Source organism: Melitaea cinxia, chromosome 1 (assembly GCF_905220565.1).
Source record: "Melitaea cinxia chromosome 1, ilMelCinx1.1, whole genome shotgun sequence".
In the NCBI taxonomy this organism is placed as follows: Eukaryota; Metazoa; Arthropoda; class Insecta; order Lepidoptera; family Nymphalidae; genus Melitaea; species Melitaea cinxia.
Window position 1 is genome coordinate 7,640,915 of NC_059394.1, and position 22,158 is coordinate 7,663,072.

Below are 22,158 nucleotides of genomic sequence, written 5' to 3' on the forward strand. Positions count from 1 at the left end.
TAGGTAGTGATACTTTGTTATGTAGGTTATTTTAATATTACAACGTGCGCCAATAATCATCTATATGCTCATCAAAACTGCGCATTTGGAATCTTTTAAGATTAGTTACTTATTTGCAAGTTCATTGTACTTCCATTGTTTACTCAGGGTTATGAAACAATAAAAATTAATCTTCTGCCGCTTAAAGAGCGTCAGATTAAACTAAAACATGTCAGGAGATGTACAGCCAAGAAAGCGGAAAGATAAAAAGAAAAAGAAAGGTAAGAAATACACTTGCATGTTATCGAGATTTAATTTAACCATTACTAATTTTTGCGGTATAATTTTAGATGAATTAGGTATAGAGGAGCCTCGTGGTACAGCAGCAGCACTGGGCGAGGGTGATGTCTTCATACACTCTCATCATGATCATGGCACTGGGGGACATTGGTGTGCTAAAATTATATTCTTTTCGCTTCTGGCTGTTCTGGCTACTCTTATTGGATTAATTATACTAGAAAACAGAGGTCTTACTGAATGTAAGTAATTTATGTACGAATATACTAATTTTCTAGAAATTGACAACTTTTATAAAAAATATATATTAAGTAGTTCATTTTTAAGTTAATTAAATTTTATGCATATGATGCATTGGTTAATGGTTACATATTTCTATTTCAGTGGAAGCAAACTCAGTAGAGTCTCGATATTCTGGTGTTTTGGAAGGATGGTTGGAAGATGCCCCTGATGATGACCATCACGATGAACATACTTTAGAGTTGAAGCACCCTGTAAGTTTGTCATATTCAATGTCTTTTTGATTATATAAAATTTTCGCAGTTCATTTTATTATAAAAGGCAACAGAATCATCAACATTTATTTTTAAAAAAAATATATATAAGTAATAATTTCTTTACGAATGTTTACCAGTTATCCTGATCGTTTTACAAATGTTGTTTTTTTCCATTTTACACAGATACAAAAAATTACAAAATATACAAAATTTATTGTTTAGCATTTTCATACTCTGCTAAACCACACTATCATTTCAAAAATGAGTAATTAATATAATAAATATCATTACTAGTATTTGCTCTTGGTATTAAGATGTAAAAGTATGCAGTTATTTGATTTGTCTTTGTATCCAATGATTCTATTCTTATTATTTTAATCCCAATAATAAACTATAGAAATCATCATGATTATCTTATCACTGCCCTATACTTCTTAAAAGACCCTACACTACTTAAAAGTTGTTAGTGTTGTTCCATATAAAATTACAAATCGTATTATTTGTAAAGTTACTACATAATTTGACATAATAATCTACTTAAGATAAGATTAAAAATTTTGTTTGCAATTTTTTTTTTCCAAACTGATCACAAAAATTTAGGATGATGATACTGATGACCATGCTGATTCTGAGCATGAAGACATGGAGGATGATGAACATGATATAGATGAAGATGAGAGCCACGAGGAAAATGAGGAACATGCTGTTGAAGAAGACGAGGAAAATGAAGAAGATGATGATGATGAAAATATTGAGAGTGATGAAGATGAAAATATTGAGAGTGATGAAGATGAAAATGAAGAGAGACAGGAAGAAGAAAACAAAGAAAATTATGATGAAAGTCAAGAAAACTTACAGGATTCGAATGACGAGGTGTGATTGTGGATATATTTACCTTTCAAATTTGTGTTTTGAATTTTGTACCATCTAGTCTGTGAACTCATGTAAAAGACATGAAGAGGCAGACTTCAATTGTTTTTTTTTTTTTTTTAATCAATAACTTATTTTGTCTTTCAGTTTTACCTTAGTATAATTAGAATAATTAGTAAATTGATATTTTTTCAAATGCTTGTATTGAACAGGATATCAATGAGGACATAGCTTATAGTCAATATAAATATAATGAAGAACAAAATGGTTTAGAAGAAAATAGCGAAGACGAATTAAGTAATGAAAATGAAGAAGACAATAATCTAAGTAATGAAGTAGATGATGATGATGATGATGATCGAAATGAAGATGATGGAAGTGATGAAGATGAAGGTGACGATGAATACAAAGATGATGAATACAAAGATGATGAGGTCGATGATGAAAGTAATAAATACGATAAAATTGAACAAGATACCTCTCAGGAAAATAATTATGAGGTGCAAAAAAATAATAGCGAATGAAACTGTGTGAATACAGTTAACAATTTAATATTTTGATATGATTGGCTACTAACTGATTTAAAGCTTTGTTTGTAATTCTGGTTTTTGTTAAAAAAAAATGAAGATTTTACATATATAATTTTTTTTATACATATTTTTAATAAAAGATTTTATTATGTATTTATAACTAACTTCATTTTTGATGTTTTAGAGCCAAATAATAACGTTTTTAGCATAATCTATGTGATGATTGTTTTTTTTTTTCTTTCATTTTTTAGAATTGTTATTGTAGCAAAATTGAAAAAATAAAATGTGTTCATAACACTATAATAATTGTACAATACAAACTAATGCAGAAAATTTAATTTAAATATGTATTTTGATTTTAACAAGCAGAAAATTTTATTATAAATATGAAGTTATTAATAATGTGAAGAATCTATACTAATATTATAAAGCTGAAGAGTTTGTTTGTTTGTTTGAATGCGTTCATCTCAGAAACTACTGGTCCTACTGGCAGAAGCTAGTGATAATATAATAACTTAAAATAAAAAAATGTTTTAATAATTTGTATCTACAGGAAACGGACGAACAAAACGACGATGATAACGACGACAATGAAGAGATAGAGCATATAGAGGGAGAAGTTGATGATAATGAAGACACACACGAAGCACTATCTACACGAGACAGCCAACAAGATGAAGGTAAATTTATTATAAACATACTTCATTATTTTAACATTGTCTGGGTTGTTAGGGATAATTGTGCTATATCAATAATATTATATCAGTTTCGAATATAAATTCAGTAAAATCCTAAAAGGATTTCTTTTCTCTTTTCTTTATCAAGTCATTATTAAGTGAGTAAAATTAAAACAGTAAGAAGGATGCGTATGGATTTTCTTGGTTTGACTGAGTATACATTAAAAGTAATTGTATTATTTAGACTCCTCCCGAACCGAAATTATCCAAAACTTTTAGATTGGATTTTTATTACAGATAACTGATAATTTCAGTTACATTTATGGACCTTAACATACATGATTTAAAAGTCAGACAACCCGAGCAGTTTCTTTTACGTTTATACTTATTTATATACAACTCTTTACCCAAGTACAGAAAAGTCTAAAAGTCAAATCTGTTTGATTCCTTTTTATTTTTCGTATTGTGACAGATAATAAACTTTACTGATAAGCAGACTTTCTAACACAATAATATAAAATCATACCAGTCCAACCAGACGAAACTTCCGCTTTATAATGTTAGCCTATTAGATAAGATAATATAAATTAGGTATAAAAGAGCTTGGAAGCTTGATAGATTTAATTCTTTAGAAATATTGGATAAAAAAAAATACAAACATGATAATGTTCTAAGATCTAGAAAGTATATTAATAAATTAATATTAAATTAAATTTGTGTAAGATAAAATTAAATACATAAGAATTATTGAATACTTGTTAATTTTTAGGGCTTTATTATTTTACTAGAGGATCTGTGAAAATACATGCAAATATAAAGTTGTCATCTCACTCGCATTTCTCCGACTTGATTTACACTACTATTATTTTTCATAGAATTTTTGTGTTCAATAACAATAAAATATAGCCTTTATCACTCTTAAATAGTGTAGCTTTCTATTAGTGAAAGAATTTTCATGATCAGATTAGTATTTGCAAATATTACCCCCTACAAAGTTAAAAATTTCCCTCTAAAATATTAGTATAGATAAATAGTGAGTATACTATCAGTTTAAAGTTTAAAGCATTAACTAGATTGTTAGATTGATATTTGTAGATTCTGCTATCCCGTATTATTGTTCTTGTACCATTATTGATCCAGACGAATTGACGAATGGACGATTGAGTCTGCTAAAAATTAAAAAAAAATGTCAAAATTTATTTATAATTATCGACAAATTTGCTTCACAACAATTGCACTATTACCTAGTATATATTTTATTTGTTAGTCTTTACTCCTGATTACTATCTCGTTTCTAATTTATATATATATATATATATTTTTTTTTCAATAAACTTTAGATGTATCAAAAGAAGATGATACACAAGGAGATGAACACGACGAAGATTATTTACAGGCAGACGATGATGAACCGCCAGTAGAGCGCATCACAACACCACCCGTAGGAAAGCCTTTTGTTGAGGTAAATATTTAGTTAATACCTACTAGTTGTTTTGACGACGGGTTGGCGCAACGGTCACAGCACTGGTCTGTTGACCTGGTGGTTGCGGGTTCGATCCCCGAACATGACAAACATTTGTATAGGCGGCCATACAGATGTTTACCGTGGTCTGGGTATTTGTGCAGTCGTTATGGGTCTCCCCTCCCTGCCTCGGAGAGCACGTTAAGCCGTCGGTCCCGGTTGTTATCATGTACACCTGATAGCGATCGTTACTCATAGTAGGGAATATGTCCGCCAACCTGCAGCACGGTTGATTAAGCTGTAATCCTTCTTCCACATGGGGAAAGAGTCCTATGCCCAGAAGTGAGATATTACAGGCTGAAGCGAATGTTTTTGGCGCCCACGACACTTTATCCAAGTACAGAAAAGTTTTAAAACAGAATCTGTTTGATATATTAAAAATAATTATTATAAAGCACTTAGAGTAACTAACTATAAGTAGTAAATGTATTTACATAGATGTTAAATAAAATTTTATTTCACGTCGGGAGCTAGGCCTTTGGCGAGGGTCCTTGTGCTATTGACGGCGCTCACTACAACGCTGATTGACTTATACTCGTGTGACTTCTACTAAAATTTAGTATATAAAAAAAAAACAATTTAAAAAAATTTTACACAAGTTTAAAATCAATACATATAATAAAAAAAATATCGGATCGCTGTCTTTACATGGAAGATATATGAGAAAAAATATTATTGGGGCCTTTATCAACGCAAATACCACTCAAAACAATGCTTATTAGAATTTTTGTCTGTTTGTCTATGCGTTTGTGCACGCTAATCTCAGAAATGGCTTATCCTATTTAGACGTGGTTTTCACTAATTATATTGTGGTAAGCTTCACTTAATATTTAGTGTTTATTTCATGTCAATCGGTTCATAGATAAAAAAGTTAATCCAATTTAAAAAATCACGTTGAACATGTTAATACCCAAACGACGGTGTTTATAATCCAAAATTAACGAAAAGATATATCCAAAAAATGTTGTTCAAAGTCACTATTCCACGCGGACGAAGACGTGGGCACAGCTAGTGCTAGTAATAAGTTAGTAAAATAACAAGTATTATATTGTTTATTTATTTTATGCTTTATTGTACACCACAAATATATTACAAAAAAAAGCATAAAGATAGTTACAGACAGTGAAGTACAATGGGCGGACTTATGGCTAATAAGCCATTTCTTCCAGACAACCCATATATTATTTGAGTCACAGTTACGAAGGGCGACTGTAATTGAACTCTTAACACATCTAGAATATTTTAATAATATTAGTAGTAGTTACACAAGTTTAAATGTATATTTTTATAAAAAAAAAAACCCGGAGAGCGGTAGTCTTATTGTAAAATTGATTATCTCAAATAACCGTGTCAGTACAATCAATAATATTTGTTAAAAGTTTAATATCTCTAACTTAATGTCACCTTATATTAAACAGATAGAAGATGAAGTAACAGAAAAACCAATAGACACGCTAGCTGAAGAAGAAGAATACGAGAAGAAGCAGGAGGAACTTCGCAGAGAGGAGGCTCAAGCATCCCACAGTGAGTAACATTCAGTAGTAATATTAACAGCTTCATTGTTTAAAAACTCCTATGCTTTAACTGCCTTTAATGGACCCACTGTTTTTTTTTAAATATATATCACTAGTTCGGCAAACTAGCGTACGGCTCACCTGATGGTAAGAGATTACCGTAGCTTATAGACGCCTGCAACACCAGAAGCATCGCAAGCGCGTTGCCGACCCAATCCCCCCCCCCCCCCCCAGGAGCTCTGGTCACCTTACTCACCAACAGGAACACAATACTGCTTGAAAGCAGTATTATTTAGCTGTGATCTTCTGTAAGGTCGAGGTACTACCCCAGTCGGGCTGCCCCATATTTTGCTTTTACTCTTATAAGGATAAGGGTTGCTGATTAACAGGCTTATTTACCAACTAACAACATAAAGCGTGGGTCATTAAGAAAAATCTCTTATTTTTTTACAATCATTGTACTGTTTTGAAGTTTCTTTATCTGCGCTTACAATTAAAAGTCACATTCAATATTAAGATTTTTCAAAATAATTTACGACGTTTTTATCTTCTCCTCTCGTACTTTAAATCTATGCATCACTAATTTTGCGTATAATAACTACACTAATAAAAAAATCTAACCTAGCCCTAGTGATATGATTTTACGTATAAACTAACATAAAATAACTTTTAATATGACTATTTTAATTAATTTCTAATAATCTAAAATGTACCTAAACATTATGAGTTATTATAATTACTGTGGTAATAATTGTGATTGACTGTTTGTATTATTCACCAGTTCCTACCAACTATACAAATGAAAAACGTTCGATAATTGTTAAAAAAAATGGAATTTGATGATCGATGATGATTTGATGATTGATCTTGGATAACAAATAACCAAAGATTTTGTTTTATTTATCACCTGTTAAGTTTTTTTACTAAGTTTTTTTTTGCATGAATGTGGTTTTTGACACGGTTTTGTTTTTAATCAAAATTGAATAATGAAAATTTACATTTTATAAAGCCCTTTATAAAAATAAAATGATATCTAAAAAAACTATCTTTCATTTCATACCTTACAAAAATTAGGTCGAGGCGACCTTTTATAGCACATTCTGTACACATTATTTCTCTTGTATATATGTAGGGTTGGCAGGCGTCCGGATAAAGCTGGATAGGTTAGTTAGGCTTTTTGAATGCCAGTCCGGCCAAATTAAACGTTCCCTGGCTTTATATTTTGGACCAGTCGCCTCGCACTCCCGAAGCGCCGCAAGACATACTAAGACACAAAATACTTAATAATTAATTATTAAGTATTAATTATATATTAATTATTGTTTTCTGGCCATTTGAACCAAATGTTCGGCCAAACTGGCTATTTTGTCCCTTTATAGTTTGTTTGTAGACCCAAATTTACAATTATTATTGTTAAATTAGAGAATTACACATCTTAAATATTGTTAGTTAGTTGTAGTAGTTGACCTGACGAACTGTATACTGGTTTTTTTATTTTTTTATTTATATTTATTTGTACAAACCTTGTACTGACAATAACGAACACAAAAAACAAGTGTGCTTTAGACCACACGACTGATGTAAAACTTACGAAACGTAACTCTCTCTTTCTCTTCTTCTTCTGCTTGGCATCATTAATCCCAGCTTTTATTGCCAGGGTCTGCCTCCCACTTAAAGCTTCTCCGCTTTCCGCGATTTTTTGCATCGTTCTAGGGTTTTAAACTATTTACTCTCACATCCTGCTTCACGACATGACGACCACTGCTAACGAACGGGTTTAATATAAAAATAAATAAATAAAAATAAAATAATAAAAAAAAACAGAAAAACGGATAAAAAGAAAAAAAAATAACTTACTAATAATAACATAGGTTAAGTGTATATTGTAAGTAAGCCAAGTAAGTTATAAGTGTACATATACGGTAACTAGAAAATTAGTTTACATATATTATAGATAGCAAGTAAGTGTATCTATAAACATAGATCATAATAATAATAATAATAATGACAATAATAATTAAGGTAAGGTGCAATATAATAATAATAATATTTAAAAAAAATATCTATATCTTTTTCCATGTAAGATATCAATTAAGTTAGCGTAATTTTGGTCGGTGGACTCACGTCTGCATTAGGGACACTAAGCTAGAATAATTGATTTTCTTGATGTAAGCTGCAGTTATGTAGGTACCAAGTAACGATTATTAACAAAAATAAAAATTGGAATAACAAAAGCACGGGGATTATAGCCTGTGGATTTATATTTATATTTATTTTAAAAAAAGGAACTGGTTTCGCCAACAGAGGTTCTAACAACGGAGGCAGGTTTTCAGGCAAGCCTTTTAATCGTAATGCCCACTAGATACTTTGACATGGCACACAGTCAAAGGCCTTTTGTCCCTGTATAATGATCTCCATCGAATTTCTAAGGTCAAAAATGGCATCTATAGTGCCAGAACCTGGCTGATATCCATACTGACAGTCAGAGACCGCACATTCCTGACGAAGCCTGAGGTCGATAATACGTTCGAAGAGCTTCATAGTGTGACACATGATCTTAATTCCTAAATAAATAAAAGCAGTCTTCTTTGCTCGAATCGCCACCTTCACTCGGTCAGTCCACAACCACGTCTCCTTGTCAATAGTCCGTCGTCCCGTAGAAACGCCGAGGAGCCGCCTCCTTTCTCTCTCTCTCTCTCACTTTTCGTAACGCTATCGTGACGCTTTCACTTGCTTACTTCCCAAGTCAAGCGTGCGTAAAGAAGTTTTACTTCAAAAAATGTCTGATTTTGTACAGTTGTTCAGAACAAATGTCACACGTATTTTATTGGAACTATTTTCGGTATGTTAGACAACTACTGGTGTAGATTAGTATAATTGATAAATTATTAAATTTAGCTGGTGGATCACGTTAATGGAAAATTGTCTGAGAAAAGAGGTGTTGGTAAAAAAGTTTTCAGCACAGATTTAAAAAAGTAGAAAGTTTAAAATTTACTGTGTCTAAAATTTAAAACGTTATATATACGTAACTGAAGCGAAAATATCATGTCGTTTGTTGTCGTAATTTCTCTCGCCGCCCACGCTTACCGCTCTCTCATTAAACATGCTTATTTGTGTCATTGCAGCTTGAGAGGTGCACGTATGAATTGTTTAAAATATTTACATGCTAAAATCAAATATGAATTCGATAATTTCACACGGTTTAGATATGTTTCGTGACTTCGCTCGAATGGAAGGTAATATTAAATGATGCTCTTACATAACTTGTGACGTTTTTACGATTTGTATGTTATATTACTTTTCGTTTGCCAGACAATTTATCACATACTAGATCGAAATAATTAGCATTTTACGTGCGAAAATAAATATTTTACTTTATTTTGTTTCTATACATAATTTAATGATTTAATAGAACAGATTTAAGCCAGCTACATTTTATACCTACTGGAGTCATATCTCAATGTGAATATCAGCTGTGTACATTTCTGAAATGATACCAACGCTTCGTCTTAGTTGTTCTTTATTAATAATGCAATATAGCAATAATTGAATAACTCTCATTTGTTTGTGGTAATAAAATAATTATTTGGTAATTTTAAGTTATTTAAAACTTGATATACGTACATTAAATAGAGAGTATATAACTGTCGCAAATAACCAAAAATAATTGACTTGATACAGACCCTTCGTTTCGAAGAAAAATAATTCTAGTAAAACGAATACACTGTTTTAAGTCTCTGTTCGATAACGGGTTATTTTACTCAATCACCGCAACTTTAAGAAAAAATCGACTATCATTTTTTTAAAAGGCGTTCCTTATTTTATATTCGCTTATTTCGTTTACACAATCACATCTGACGCAAAATATATAGATAAAGAAGATACTTTTGGCCATCGGAACGGAACTGCTAGTTACTGCATTTAGAGGGCTCTTCACCAATAAAAATATATAGGTCAAAGCCTACCTATTTACCTGCGTTAAGGCATAGGTGCAGTGTTAAAGTAAAAGCGTGTGGCGCGTGTGTTGCAGTGTGGCTGAAGCTGGCGGTGGGCGGCGCGCTGCTCGTCGCCACGAACGCGATCGTGCGCCGCGCCACGACACGTCGCGGTGCGTACATCTTATATTATCATACAACTAAGCAGTTCTTTAAGTAACTTTATACATTTTTGTCTAATCTTGTGACATAGTCAAAAAGTTGATAAAATGCACAATATATCAAGTAACGATTACGCCGACACTTGTGTAATAGTAAAAAAATAAATAAAACTAAACAGTTTGCGACTAATATTTATTCCAACCCTTTGAATATAGTTAAAAAAATTACGTAAAAACATAACTAGTTTTGAAAGACAGTAAATAAATTTTAGTGTCAAAGGCTTTAATTTAAATAGAATATTTTGAAATTATTGTTAGAAGTTATATTGTCAATCTCCCGAAACAGATGCGCCTGAATCGGAAGAACCTTCAAGGGAAGACTCGGCCTCTGTGACAGATAGACGTATGACCATTGTTGAAGATATAGCGACTAATATATCTCAACAGAGGTCACCGCCTCCAAAACGTCAAGAAATTGAGGAAGAAATTTTCAAAAAACCATATCCAGTCACAAAATCTGAACCTTTGCAAAAATCAGATAATAAACCAGAAGAAAAGACATCAGATGTGAAAAAAGTAAGTACAATATATAAATTATATTGTTATAATTTCATTCTGTTGAATGCCCCTAACATATATAATTGAATTTGCCGATTGATGAAAAATATTAGTAATATTTTATGTCAGGTTACAGAGGAAAAAGACGAAGAGGAAAAAGAATTATATAGCGACGATGAAGAAGTAGAAGAAGAAGAAGAACAAGAAGAAGAGGATGTGCTACCGGCTAAAATGATTTCTCAGCAAAAGTTACCAGAACACAAGTCTCCGATTTCAGAACAGAAGGACGAAGAGTCGGATCCGGAAGTTCCGGATGACGTTGAAATTATAGATGATGAACAAATCGAAGAAGAGGAAGAAGAGGACGACGAAGAAGAAGAAATATCTGATGTCGATGACGCGGAGTTATTAAGTCGGTTAGAAGCCAAATACGGCCGTCTTCCGGAACCGGAAAGACCTGGAAAACACAGTAAACAAAACTTGTTAGAGTGTGTCCTTTGCTATGTATATCGATGCTCTAGTGCCGCATGAGTGAACTAAACCCGATTGTCCGTATTAGTGTGACTAACAAAGTGTGAGTGAAATTAATGATTATTTATTTAACTTAGTGTCCTAAAACGTACATGACCACAAGAAATGAACTTTCTATCAATATTAAAAAAAATCCTGTCATGGTAAGCTATGTATAGGATTATGAATGGGTGTATCGTTTGATTGCAGAGGATGGAGGAAATAGCATAGACGACGAATGGCCTGGTGAGCCGAGCGACTCCTACTGGCGTGAACAACTCGACCTCGCTGAGGACGAACTTCGTCAGGTGAGATTGATTGATTTAACCTGTAAAGTCCCACTGCTGGGCATAGGCTCTTTCTCTATGTAGGAGGTGAGATTTATCATTCATAAGAGTTTGTGAATTGAAACAAGTTCGTGCCGTGAAAACAGCAATTAACTGATGTGGTAGAGCTCGTGGGTTCGATTCCCGCACATAAAAAATATTTGTATGTCTAAAGATTTGTCGAGGTCTGGTCATTTGTAAAATCGATACAACGCAATCGATCACATTTATTTTTGTATATGGGAAGAAACAGTAGTGGATTTTCTTTCTTTAATATCAATCAATGATTTTATCTGAAACGAGGTTTCAATGTGATAAACATTTGTTGGTGTATTCGACTGTGTGACTTTATTTTATTGAGCGCTTTTTTTGCATGGATTTTCTATCTACTATCGTCCCATCTTTAATTTGCATGTTTGAAAGAATATACCAACAATATGTTTTATGCGTAATAAAATGTTAAAAATCAATCCAATATTACAAACTATATAAATAGTTAACATTAAATTATAGTAATTTCAACCATTTGTATGATTCGGGTATAACCATTTTGAGAGCAGAGATTGGAGAACATTTGATTAGATAAATTGTATCGATAATTTTTTGCGAACTCGATTTTGCACACAAATTTAAAAATATTTGTTTTTTGGCATAATCAAAAAATTAGGGTTTTTACCTAATAAAGCAGCTACAATATACTTTTGGGCTAATCTCAAAACTTGTATATTTCTTTATATAATGCCAATTTTTGGTTTAAATTTAGTTTCTGTCTGTTTGTTTATTTCAATTTATATTCTTATACCTATTACGAAAAATCTGCCGTCTGATTGGTTCTGATTGGTTTATCTCAATCTGATGTACGATTCATTTTTATCTATCTTCTAGAAGTACGATTAACTGTTACGCTATAAAATAAGAAGACCTATGTGCACTGGAATCAAATACAAATTGCAAAGTCAAATATAGTTTTTATTTTCCAGGATTGGCTAGTCTAACATTTAACACTAACTGTTTCTTTGCTCGTTGTGCCATTTTTATTTCCTAAATTTCCTTGATATATTTAATCGGTTGTGCTTTACGCCCGCACCCTGCGTAATGCTCCCCGTTCAATATATCGATGACTTAATAGTTTAGACATCCCCTAGATATAATAACCCACATTTATCAAACGTTTTTATTCTGAGTGATTTAGTAACATTCTTCGAGTAACCCTGCTCGTCCTTGCATCATAAATCCTAGAGTTTTATCAATATCCAGTACTAGCAAAAGATGTTATGTTGCGTGAATATGTACTCTGCCGTACTTAGGTAAAAGGGAATAATCGTTTTTTTTTTCTCTTTTTTTTTTTTTTTTTTTTTTTTTGACGATATTGCATATATTTATGAATACAACTTCAAAATATATCACAAAACTTTATTAAACCTACATTAGTAATATGATACGATTTATTAATTTCAAACAAATCAAAAACCGTGAATTCAATTTTCTGTGATTTCGATATAATTACCCTTTTACCTGCGGCCGGCGGTAGTGTCGTGTGGACACTCGTGTGAGTATTAATCACTAACGTGTGGAGGGGGAGTGGGATGCGTGCGGGCGGCGCGCGGCGGCCGCGGCGCTGGACGGAAGCGCGCGCGCGCGCTGGCTGGCCGCGCGGGCGCTGGACGCCGCCGCCCACGCGCGGAGAGACAACCGCCTCCTCTCCGGAGCTATATCGGCATATCTGCACCTTCTCAAAATGAATGAGCGTCTCTCTGATAGGAAACTTGTGGAAGTTGCCGATCGAGCGCTTGATAGAATACAATTTAGAGGTAAGACAGAGGTATCTTTGAATACTTTTTTTTTTATATATAACTAGTTCGACAAGTAAGCGTACGGCACACCTGCAAAACCAAAAGCATTGCAAAGGCATTGCCAATCCTCCCCCAATCACCCCCCGGAGCTCTGGTCACCTTAGGAACTTCCAAGAAAACAACACTGCCTAAAATCCGTATTATTTAGTTGTGATCGTCTGTAAGGGGGGGAGGGGTACTTCTCTAGTCGGGCTGCTTCAGATTTTGAGCAGGATATTTCCTGCTCTACCCTACCTTAGTTAAAGTTTTTATCTTAATCGGTGTTGAATCTTAAGGTTTATTTTTTAACTTTTAGAAAGAGTTAACCTATTTCCATTGTAAATATTCAATTATAAATATTAATACGCGACGTAATAAGCGAAACCTTGTGAAAAAGCTGTAATAAATATATATAGCGCGTCACGTTGTTTACCCGCGATGGAAATCTAAATCTAAACTCCTCTAAGCTACTAAACCGATTTTAATCAAATTTACCTAACTTGTACAGTTTGATCCAACTTGAAAGATAGGCTATTAGGCTATATTTTATTTCGATATGCATAATTATTATATTCAAGAAAAAATATTATGCTGTCCGAAGTTCGCCAGGTCGGCTAGTAGGTTTATAAAATGTCAATATGATTTTATTTGCAGGTACATACCTAAACGCTGAGCCCATTTACAGAATGTTGATAAGAAGATTTCCTCGCAACGTAAACTACCGTAATAATCTAACAATTTCATTTTTAATGGCTAACAGGTAAATTAAAAATCGACTGTTATAATTGTTGTAAATAAATAGCTAGATTAGATTTTAACGTCATTCAATTTGTTGCAGGGCGGACTTAGCGGACGAGGTGTTGAAAGAAACACTTCGTCTGTGGCCAAACGATCGCGTTGCTCTCGCTCACTACGGTTTCGTTTTGAAAAACCACCACAATAAACTAGAGGAAGCCGTCGTATATCTAAAGAAAGCTCTAGACGGCGATGCGGGTGCCGCGAACGAGGCTCGGTTTTATTACCATCTAGGAGACGCGCTCCTTCAACTCGGACGGAAGGACGAAGCGCACGAAGTGCACCGCAGGGGCGCCGAGCTAGGGCACTTCCTGTCCCCTCACCAGCGCTCCCTCTACAATGTACCGCGCCTCAGAAGCCGGCCCTGGTGGCCCGTGGAGGAGACGCCCTACGTCAAACTGGTCGAGGCCCTCGAGAAATCGTGGCGAGAGATACTAAAGGAGGGCGAAGCGGCGACGGCGCTCTACGAGCTAGAGAAGGAAGGGCTGTTGGAGAGGGGCGAGTGGTCGCAGTTGGATCTATTCGTGCAGGGGCGCGAGGTGGGGGGGCGGTGCGCGCGCGCGCGGGCCACGTGCGCGGCGGTGCGCGCGGAGCCGGCGGCGCGCTGCCGGCGCGGCCAGGTCAAGTTCAGCGCGCTGCGCGCCGGCTCGCACGTGCGCGCGCACACCGGCCCCACCAACTGCCGGCTGCGGCTGCACCTCGCGCTCAGCAACACCGCCGGCACCTACATACGCGTGCACGACGAGACCAGGTGCTTGTCTATGTCATCTTGTTCTATCGAGGTACGGCAGGGGCGCAGCAAGAAATATCCTGCTGAAAATCTGGACCAGCATGCCTGGGGAAGATCCTCGACATTACAGAAGATCGCAGATAATATGTAGTATTGCGTTGGTGCAACGGTCACAGCCATGAATTGTGCCTGTTGCGCTGGCGGTTGCGCGTTCGATCCTCGCACATGACAAAAATTTGTATCGGCCATACGGGTGTTTGCCGTGGTCTGAGTGTTTGTACAGTCCTTGTGGGTCTCTCCATCGTAGCCTCGGAGAGGAGCAGGTTAAGCCGTCAGTCCCGGTTGTTATCATGTACACCTGATAGCGATCGTTACTCATAGTAAGGAAATAATCCATCAACTCACATTGGACCAGCGTGGTGGATTACGCTCTGATCCTTCTCCTTCATGGAGAAAGAGACCTATGTCCAGTAGTGGGATATTACAGGCTGAAGCGATAATATGTAGTATCGAAAAAAACTATCGTACTCATAAAAGTATCAAAACAAAAGTATCGACACTTCTAGGTATCTAGTACAAACACAAAAGTATTCCATAAATAGAAGTATTGATACTTTTGTTGTTGTGTGTGTTTTTTTTTTTTGTGTTTTGAGGAATGTTAATTGAATAATTGTGTTTGCTGGCAAACGAAAAAAAAACTACTTTAATTTCATCGACAAGTAATATTACAACGTAATTGACGAAAAAATAGTCAAGTAAAAACGCATTATCAAAGATTACTCCAAAAGTTGTAATCAGATATAGAAGTATTTTCTCACGTTTACGTTAGCCTTAAAATCTTTAAAATATATTCTTTTTCTTAGTTTAATAATAAGTTCAAAACTAAAATAGAAACTACGGTATAAAAATCAATAAAACTTTAATAAATTTTCCAGACAATGGCAAGTAGGAAAGGCGTTCATATTCGACGACAGTTTCGAGCATGAAGTGTGGCACAACGGCACGGGCACGCGCCTCGTGCTCATCGTGGACCTGTGGCACCCTGACCTCAGTGCACATGAGCGCCGCACGCTACCCGCCATCTGACGGACGAAACATAACTAAAAAAATTCCCGCCATCTAACGGATGGAAAGGGGTTTGTCCATCAATCACGTGAGGCTCGAAAGGGGACGGAGGAGTTTGGTAAGGACTTGGTTGGAGAGGACTATATTGAGATATACAACCTATCCTAAAACCTGGCCACACATCACCAAGTGGGATTAAAAGTTACTAAAAACATCATGTGATTAATTGACGACCCCTAATCATTCCTATAATATTCATGAAAATGATAACTTCTATTATTATTGCTTATCGGGAACATAATTTGTGATTGATTCAGCCTGTAACATCCCATTGCTGGGGTCTCTTTCTCTGAGTAGAAGGGTCTGGAGCTTTGTCCACCACACTGCTCCACTGCGGTAATTTGTTTATTACAATAATTGAATTTTTTTTTTTCACAAAATTTTTCATTGAAACAGTTGCTGGACCGATTAATGAACTCAGATAATGTGTTACTGTTACTATATAAAGCTAGTCTGTATAATTGTTATACTATTATATAAACAAAGTGTAGCTGAAAATGCATTCAAGTGAATCACAAAATCAACACTATTTTCTATTGGAATATTTTGTAGGTTAATTAAACAGTTTAATTAAAAATACTGCTACAATATTTTTGTTAAATCAACATTGATCTTGCATTTCTGCTTATAAATACATTATATGTTAATTTAATCCCATGTGTACATTTATATTTAATAGAAATATAATAACTGATGTTGTATGTGTAGTTTAAGCTTTTATTTGGTATTTTAAAGTAAGTTTTATTCTTCATATCCACTGTTACTAACAAATAAAGTAAAAAATTCCTTGTCTTTGTTTTTAGACATTTCAGTCTAAAATATAATTACAACGCTCGAATGTTAGTTTCTTTTATTTTAATAAAAATATATGTTTTCAATGAATTATTTATTTGGTCTAAACATCATTTTTTTTTTTTAAAAAACAATATAATTACACTTAATCTAATAAAGCTCGTCTTGTGTTACACTTAAAAAATATGGTCCAAATGTGAAGGAATGTGACTAAAATCATCTGGGTGTTTCTTTAATTTAATACAATTCTTAATGCTTATAAATGTAACAATTCCTTAGTGTAAAAACATTTCTTACGTTTAATTTCTTTCATTTATAATCTAATGGACGGATTAGAATTTATTTTTTCGTATATCTTTAGCTTTTTAAGAAAATAGAAGAAACATTCAGTACAAAAGTGATTGGCTACATTCTAAAATACAACAAGTAACGTACATTAAAGTACGTAAAAGTATGTTGAGAATGTTAAATGACCTATAATATTTAAAAATAGTTACATATAATAAAGGACAAAAAATTATGGCAAGTTATCGTTGTAAATTTTACAAAAACACTATTGAAACTATAGGAGAAATATTCAGTGATATAAAAATGTGCGTGCTTGTTTCTAAATAGTCACTTAATTTAGTAATTCTTATACCTTTATTAGTCAAATCACACATTTACAATGCGCGAAATTCTCGTGTTCAAAACAGATCTAATTAAAAATGTAAAATATTTAATTACTGATAAATAATACATATTTGTACTAGAAAGTCATAAAAAATTAAAGCTTATATTCTATATCGTCAGGAATGTATCTCATACAATAACGGCAACGACTAAAGAGATTCTTAAGTACCTTATGTATTAATACACGTAAAACAACAATGGAGGGAGGTCAGTTTTGATAACCGTTGAGCTGCATGTTGTAGACGTCGTCGAGCGGCTGGTAGGCGGGCGGGCCGGGCGCCTGCGGCGTGGCGCGCGGCGCCTCGCCCGCCGCCCCGCCGCAGCCGCGCGCGAACGTTCCGCCCGGCTCGTTGTACGGGCCCACGACATCTCTACCCATATTCCTACTGCGTCGTATCGTGTCGGCTCTACTGCTCATTATCGGAATCGACTCCAACGGCGGCGGAGGTTCGTATACTTCTTGGGATCTCGAAATTGATTCCGCGTCGGGTACGTGGTACGAGGAGGGTCGTGCGCCGTGGAAATTAGAGTACGACGAGTGTGCGGAGGTTGGTCGCGTGGGTCGCGTGTCGTGCGGCAACGACGCGGTGGAGGCCAGGTAACCGGCGTTCCGATAAGACCGCCGCGATCTGCGTACTGACGAACCGGTTCCTCTGGATCCCGACCGACGTTTCACTCGACGAGGTGTCATCGGTTTAAGAGAGCTTTCACTTACATTTGTCTCGGTGGGACTTAATTCTATAGTGTAAACTTGACGGCGAGTTAATGTTCCTTTATCTGTAATAATAAAAAAAAATCACTTGAATAATCCAAAAATATAAAAAAGTTACAAAAGGTCCTAATATTCATTGTTATGAGCATTCATTTCTTAGAAGCCTAGAGGAAGACTTAAAAAAAACTGTGTGTGCAATTCACACACGGCAGAAGTAAAACTTCTGAAAAGAGGCCTACGAGAAATTTACAATCACAATTCTAAAGATGTTCTTAGAATTGAAAGCTTCATAGAATTTTAACTTCCTTGACAATAGACATTTGAGTGAGGTTAGGGCACAGCAGGAACTTTCCTGCTCAAAATGTGGAGCAGCCTGACTGGGATAGTACCTCGACCTTACAGAAGATCACAGCTAAATAATACTGTCTCCAAGTAGTGTTGTGTTCCTGTTGGTGAGAAAGGTGACCAGAGCTCCTGGAGAGAATTGGGGATAAGGTCGGCATCGCATTTGCGATTCTCCTAATGTCGTAGACGTCTATAAGCTACGGTATTCCTTTACCATCAGGTAAACCTCTTGTTTAAAAAAAAAAAACATTAAGCCTATGTTCTTACCTGTAGCAGTCTTATGTTTCTTAAAAGATTTATATGCTAGTAAAATAGTAAGTGGTAAAGCAGTTGCAGTGAGAAAAGCAGCTACTCCAGACTGCGTTAATTCTACATATTGCCATTGAAAGAAGCATCCTTCAACTCTTGCTGGTCTCCATGTCCCAGGGCCATCGGCTTCACCCCATACTGGTTGACAGCCCCAACCATTTCCTTCCCACCAACTAACACTCCCAGTCCCTAAAGACAGCAATCCACTTTCCTATGAAAAATAAATAATTCTTTTCAGAACTTAAGCATTATTAAAGTCGGAAATTTAACATTGAGATTTGTGTATTATGTTTATCAATTTGTAATCAAAATAGGTTTTTAAGTATAGTTTTTATTTATTGACAAATATGTTATTTACTAATTATTGTATAATTTGCTAAAAATAAACGCTTCATAAATGGTTTACACTAACAGTCTCCGGTATTATTTAATACTCCCTTCTGTTTGGAAACACAATACACAAGCACAACAACCAGACCACGAGAAACGTCTGTATTAGTCATGTGAACCGATTACGGTTTTGAACGCCGACAAATACCGATTGCTCTAAAAAAACGATATTTTTGTTTTTTAAATTTAATCAACTTGAAAAATAAAGATGTTCATATTTGACTATATGTTTAAATGTGTTACCGCACAACTTTTTACTTGGTGTACCGATTTTGATAATTCTTTTTGTAATCGAAAGCTGATGCTTGTCATTTGGTTCAATTGAATTTGATCGAGATCTGCCGAGTACTTTTTGTGTTATCTTTAATAACGCATATTTACTTGACTATTTTTTCGAAGCTCAATATAATTGCTGCGAAAGCTCAATATAATTGAAGTTGGTTTTATTTTTGTTTGCGACTAAAGACAATAAAACCAATTATTTTTGCGTAATTAGAAGTAGGTATTAAAATAAAGTTGGTTTTTGCTAGATGACATTATATAGCCAGAATCGGAAAAAATTCTCTGTGTTGCCGTTATAGCAAAATACTGTAACGCCATTATTGGGGCTAATAGTTTATTACTGAGCCAAGAATTTCACACTTCCAGCTGATTTTTCGATCGATTTCTAGATTTTTCTCTGTATACTTTCGTAAAATATATCCAGAAACAATTAAATTCATATAGGGTCTGATTTTTTAAAGCAAGTGGTCTACGTAGTTTTTTTTTTGTCTACTTGAGGCAGTTAAGGCTATGGGCTAAACATGGTATCTGCACAGTTTTTGCACTGTGTGTAGTCAATTTCTCTATAGCAAAAGCAGCTTAAAAAGCACATAACTTTTAAAATAAGGAATGAGAGTGAGCAAAGTATCCATGCTTTAACTTTACAAGGTATTTTATTCAAGCTGTAACTTACAATGGTAAGTTCTGACAGACATCATACCTGATATTCTAACTACTTGGTACTACTTTATAGGGCGCATTCAAAACTTCTAGCAAAATCCGAAAACTGAGACTGCTGAGACACTTTTAAAAATAATAATTACTTTAAAATTTTAATTTGTAAAACGACAATTTAAAGGTGCTTTTGAAGCCTATAATATTTGTCAATTTTTTTTTTATACTTGCTGCAGTCATTTTAAGGAAAGTCTGGTATGCAGGATGCAGTTTTTGTTCCTTTGTCTGGTGTTGTTCTAATGGAGTTTCCACTTTATCTCCTTTAAATATGAGCCAACCTATACGAGGTTCCTCCTCAAAATTTGATAAAATTGACATGTAGCTAACACTGTACTGATATTAACAATAGTTTCTAGTAATTGATTTACCTTTTACTTTCGGCATATTTATGCAAACAAGATAATGAATCTGGCTTCTAAATGGTTCACAAGCCTAAATGAAACATTTTATACCGCAAAGTTAAGTACTAAAACAGGATATTCAGGGATCAGATTAAAAGTTTCTTATTATCTTGTATTGCAATTTTAAATTATTATTATTTTTTTTTTTTTATAAATATACTTATTCCAGGATTTTTTAGGCAACCCATTTTTAATATATTATCTAATATAATCAATTTATTATAAAGTATATTTCATTCTATTATCAGCTCAGTAAAGATCGATATAGGTTTGTATCTTAGACCAGTAACTATACAAAAATCTCGTAATTACCAGTTTTTACAAAAATGTAAAAAAAAATTTAGGTTTTTTTGTGAAATTTGTCCACATCAATATTCTGTATGGCCACAGGATCCCGAAACTTCCTTAAGCACCATAAATAACGTTGAATACTAAGTGATGGATTAGATATGGGTTACCTTTTTAGTACAGTAATATCACTTTTTACAAAATTATATCTGAGATAATAGAAGAATGTGAGTCATTATTTTTTATGATAATTCCCAAGTCAAAAATAAAAAAGGGTCTATAAATTAAATTAAATGACTCATCACAGTATGAACAGATGTGCAAATTTCTTCATTATAATAGTCATCAATATTATTCATAAAATTCCAGCTCTGCTCTCTCTCTATTCACATTACAACATTTTAACAATTAATTTTATTGTATGATATAAGAACTAAGAGATATATTATAAATATAAATACAATCACAAAAATTATGCAAATGTATATAACTCACCCTGTTGAGAATACCAAGATTTAAGTAGTAGCAAATTAAAAATATATTCCATGTCAACCACATAAAACTCCATACCGCATACTAAAAAGTAATTGTTTTATATAAATTATAAAATTCTAGAATCAAAAATGTAAATAACTAAAACTAATAAATAACAATTAAACGCTGAATAAACTTACTGCAAGAAGATATTTTGTAATATATTGTACAGCACCAAATGAGCCAAATATTATCAAAAGTATGTTTACAAAATTTGCAATAATTGGTAACCACATGTATCCCAGAAAATCAAATATTTGTCTTTGTAGTGTCACTATCTAGAAACAAAAGAATTCGTCTGTTTTATAATAAAAAAAATGGAAAATTTTTAAAACATTTTAACAAAGAAATTAAGATCATTATGGTTTAAAAGAAAATGAAAATAAATAAACAATAATAAATTAAATGTATTCATAAGCTCGTTTATAGTAAATAAGCAAATTAGCAAATTAGAAAGAAGCTTTTTATAGTACAAATAAAACTAATAACTAACCAATTCCAATATGCAGACAATAAGTAACAACGTTCGGAGTCCACAAACAGCCATTGCCAACAATTATTTCAGTTTCATTTGTAACGATAATAATAAATCCATTCAAAATTTAACAAAATTCTCATTATAACAATGTATTCTAAGACAACGCTACACCTCAAAGAGTTTATAAAAGTACTATACTACACCTTAATTCTATAACATTATTAATTTAAATATATATATTGACAATACGAAACAAAATTGTTAAAATGACGAAAATGACAACTTTATTTAATATTGCCATATTTTTACATTAACCCTAAAGCAAAGACTAGAATTATTAGAAAGGTACCCTAGACCTGAGTATATTACTTTATTAGATACTT

The 22,158-nt window shown here is 33.9% G+C and overlaps 2 protein-coding genes across 2 annotated transcripts; one reads left to right on the forward strand and one right to left on the reverse strand.

The window, feature by feature from the left end:
- The first annotated feature begins 27 nt into the window (after positions 1-27).
- On the forward strand, positions 28-16,736 carry LOC123656075 (aspartyl/asparaginyl beta-hydroxylase-like). The gene is made up of 16 exons (XM_045591800.1): positions 28-260; positions 330-518; positions 661-770; positions 1,374-1,646; positions 1,856-2,143; positions 2,727-2,853; positions 4,191-4,312; positions 5,791-5,896; positions 9,917-9,994; positions 10,329-10,558; positions 10,670-11,009; positions 11,261-11,358; positions 12,953-13,187; positions 13,863-13,968; positions 14,047-14,754; positions 15,669-16,736. The coding sequence occupies exons 1-16, from the start codon at positions 209-211 to the stop codon at positions 15,817-15,819; spliced, it is 3,213 nt and encodes a 1,070-aa protein (XP_045447756.1). The 5' UTR covers positions 28-208; the 3' UTR covers positions 15,820-16,736.
- A 794-nt stretch (positions 16,737-17,530) lies between these two features.
- LOC123660665 lies at positions 17,531-22,023 on the reverse strand. Its single transcript, XM_045595748.1, has 5 exons — positions 21,791-22,023; positions 21,438-21,575; positions 21,259-21,339; positions 18,647-18,899; positions 17,531-18,099 (listed from the first exon to the last, which is right to left on the reverse strand). Exons 1-5 carry the CDS (start codon positions 21,842-21,844, stop codon positions 17,531-17,533), a joined length of 1,095 nt encoding a protein of 364 aa, XP_045451704.1. The 5' UTR covers positions 21,845-22,023.
- Positions 22,024-22,158: the final 135 nt, after the last annotated feature.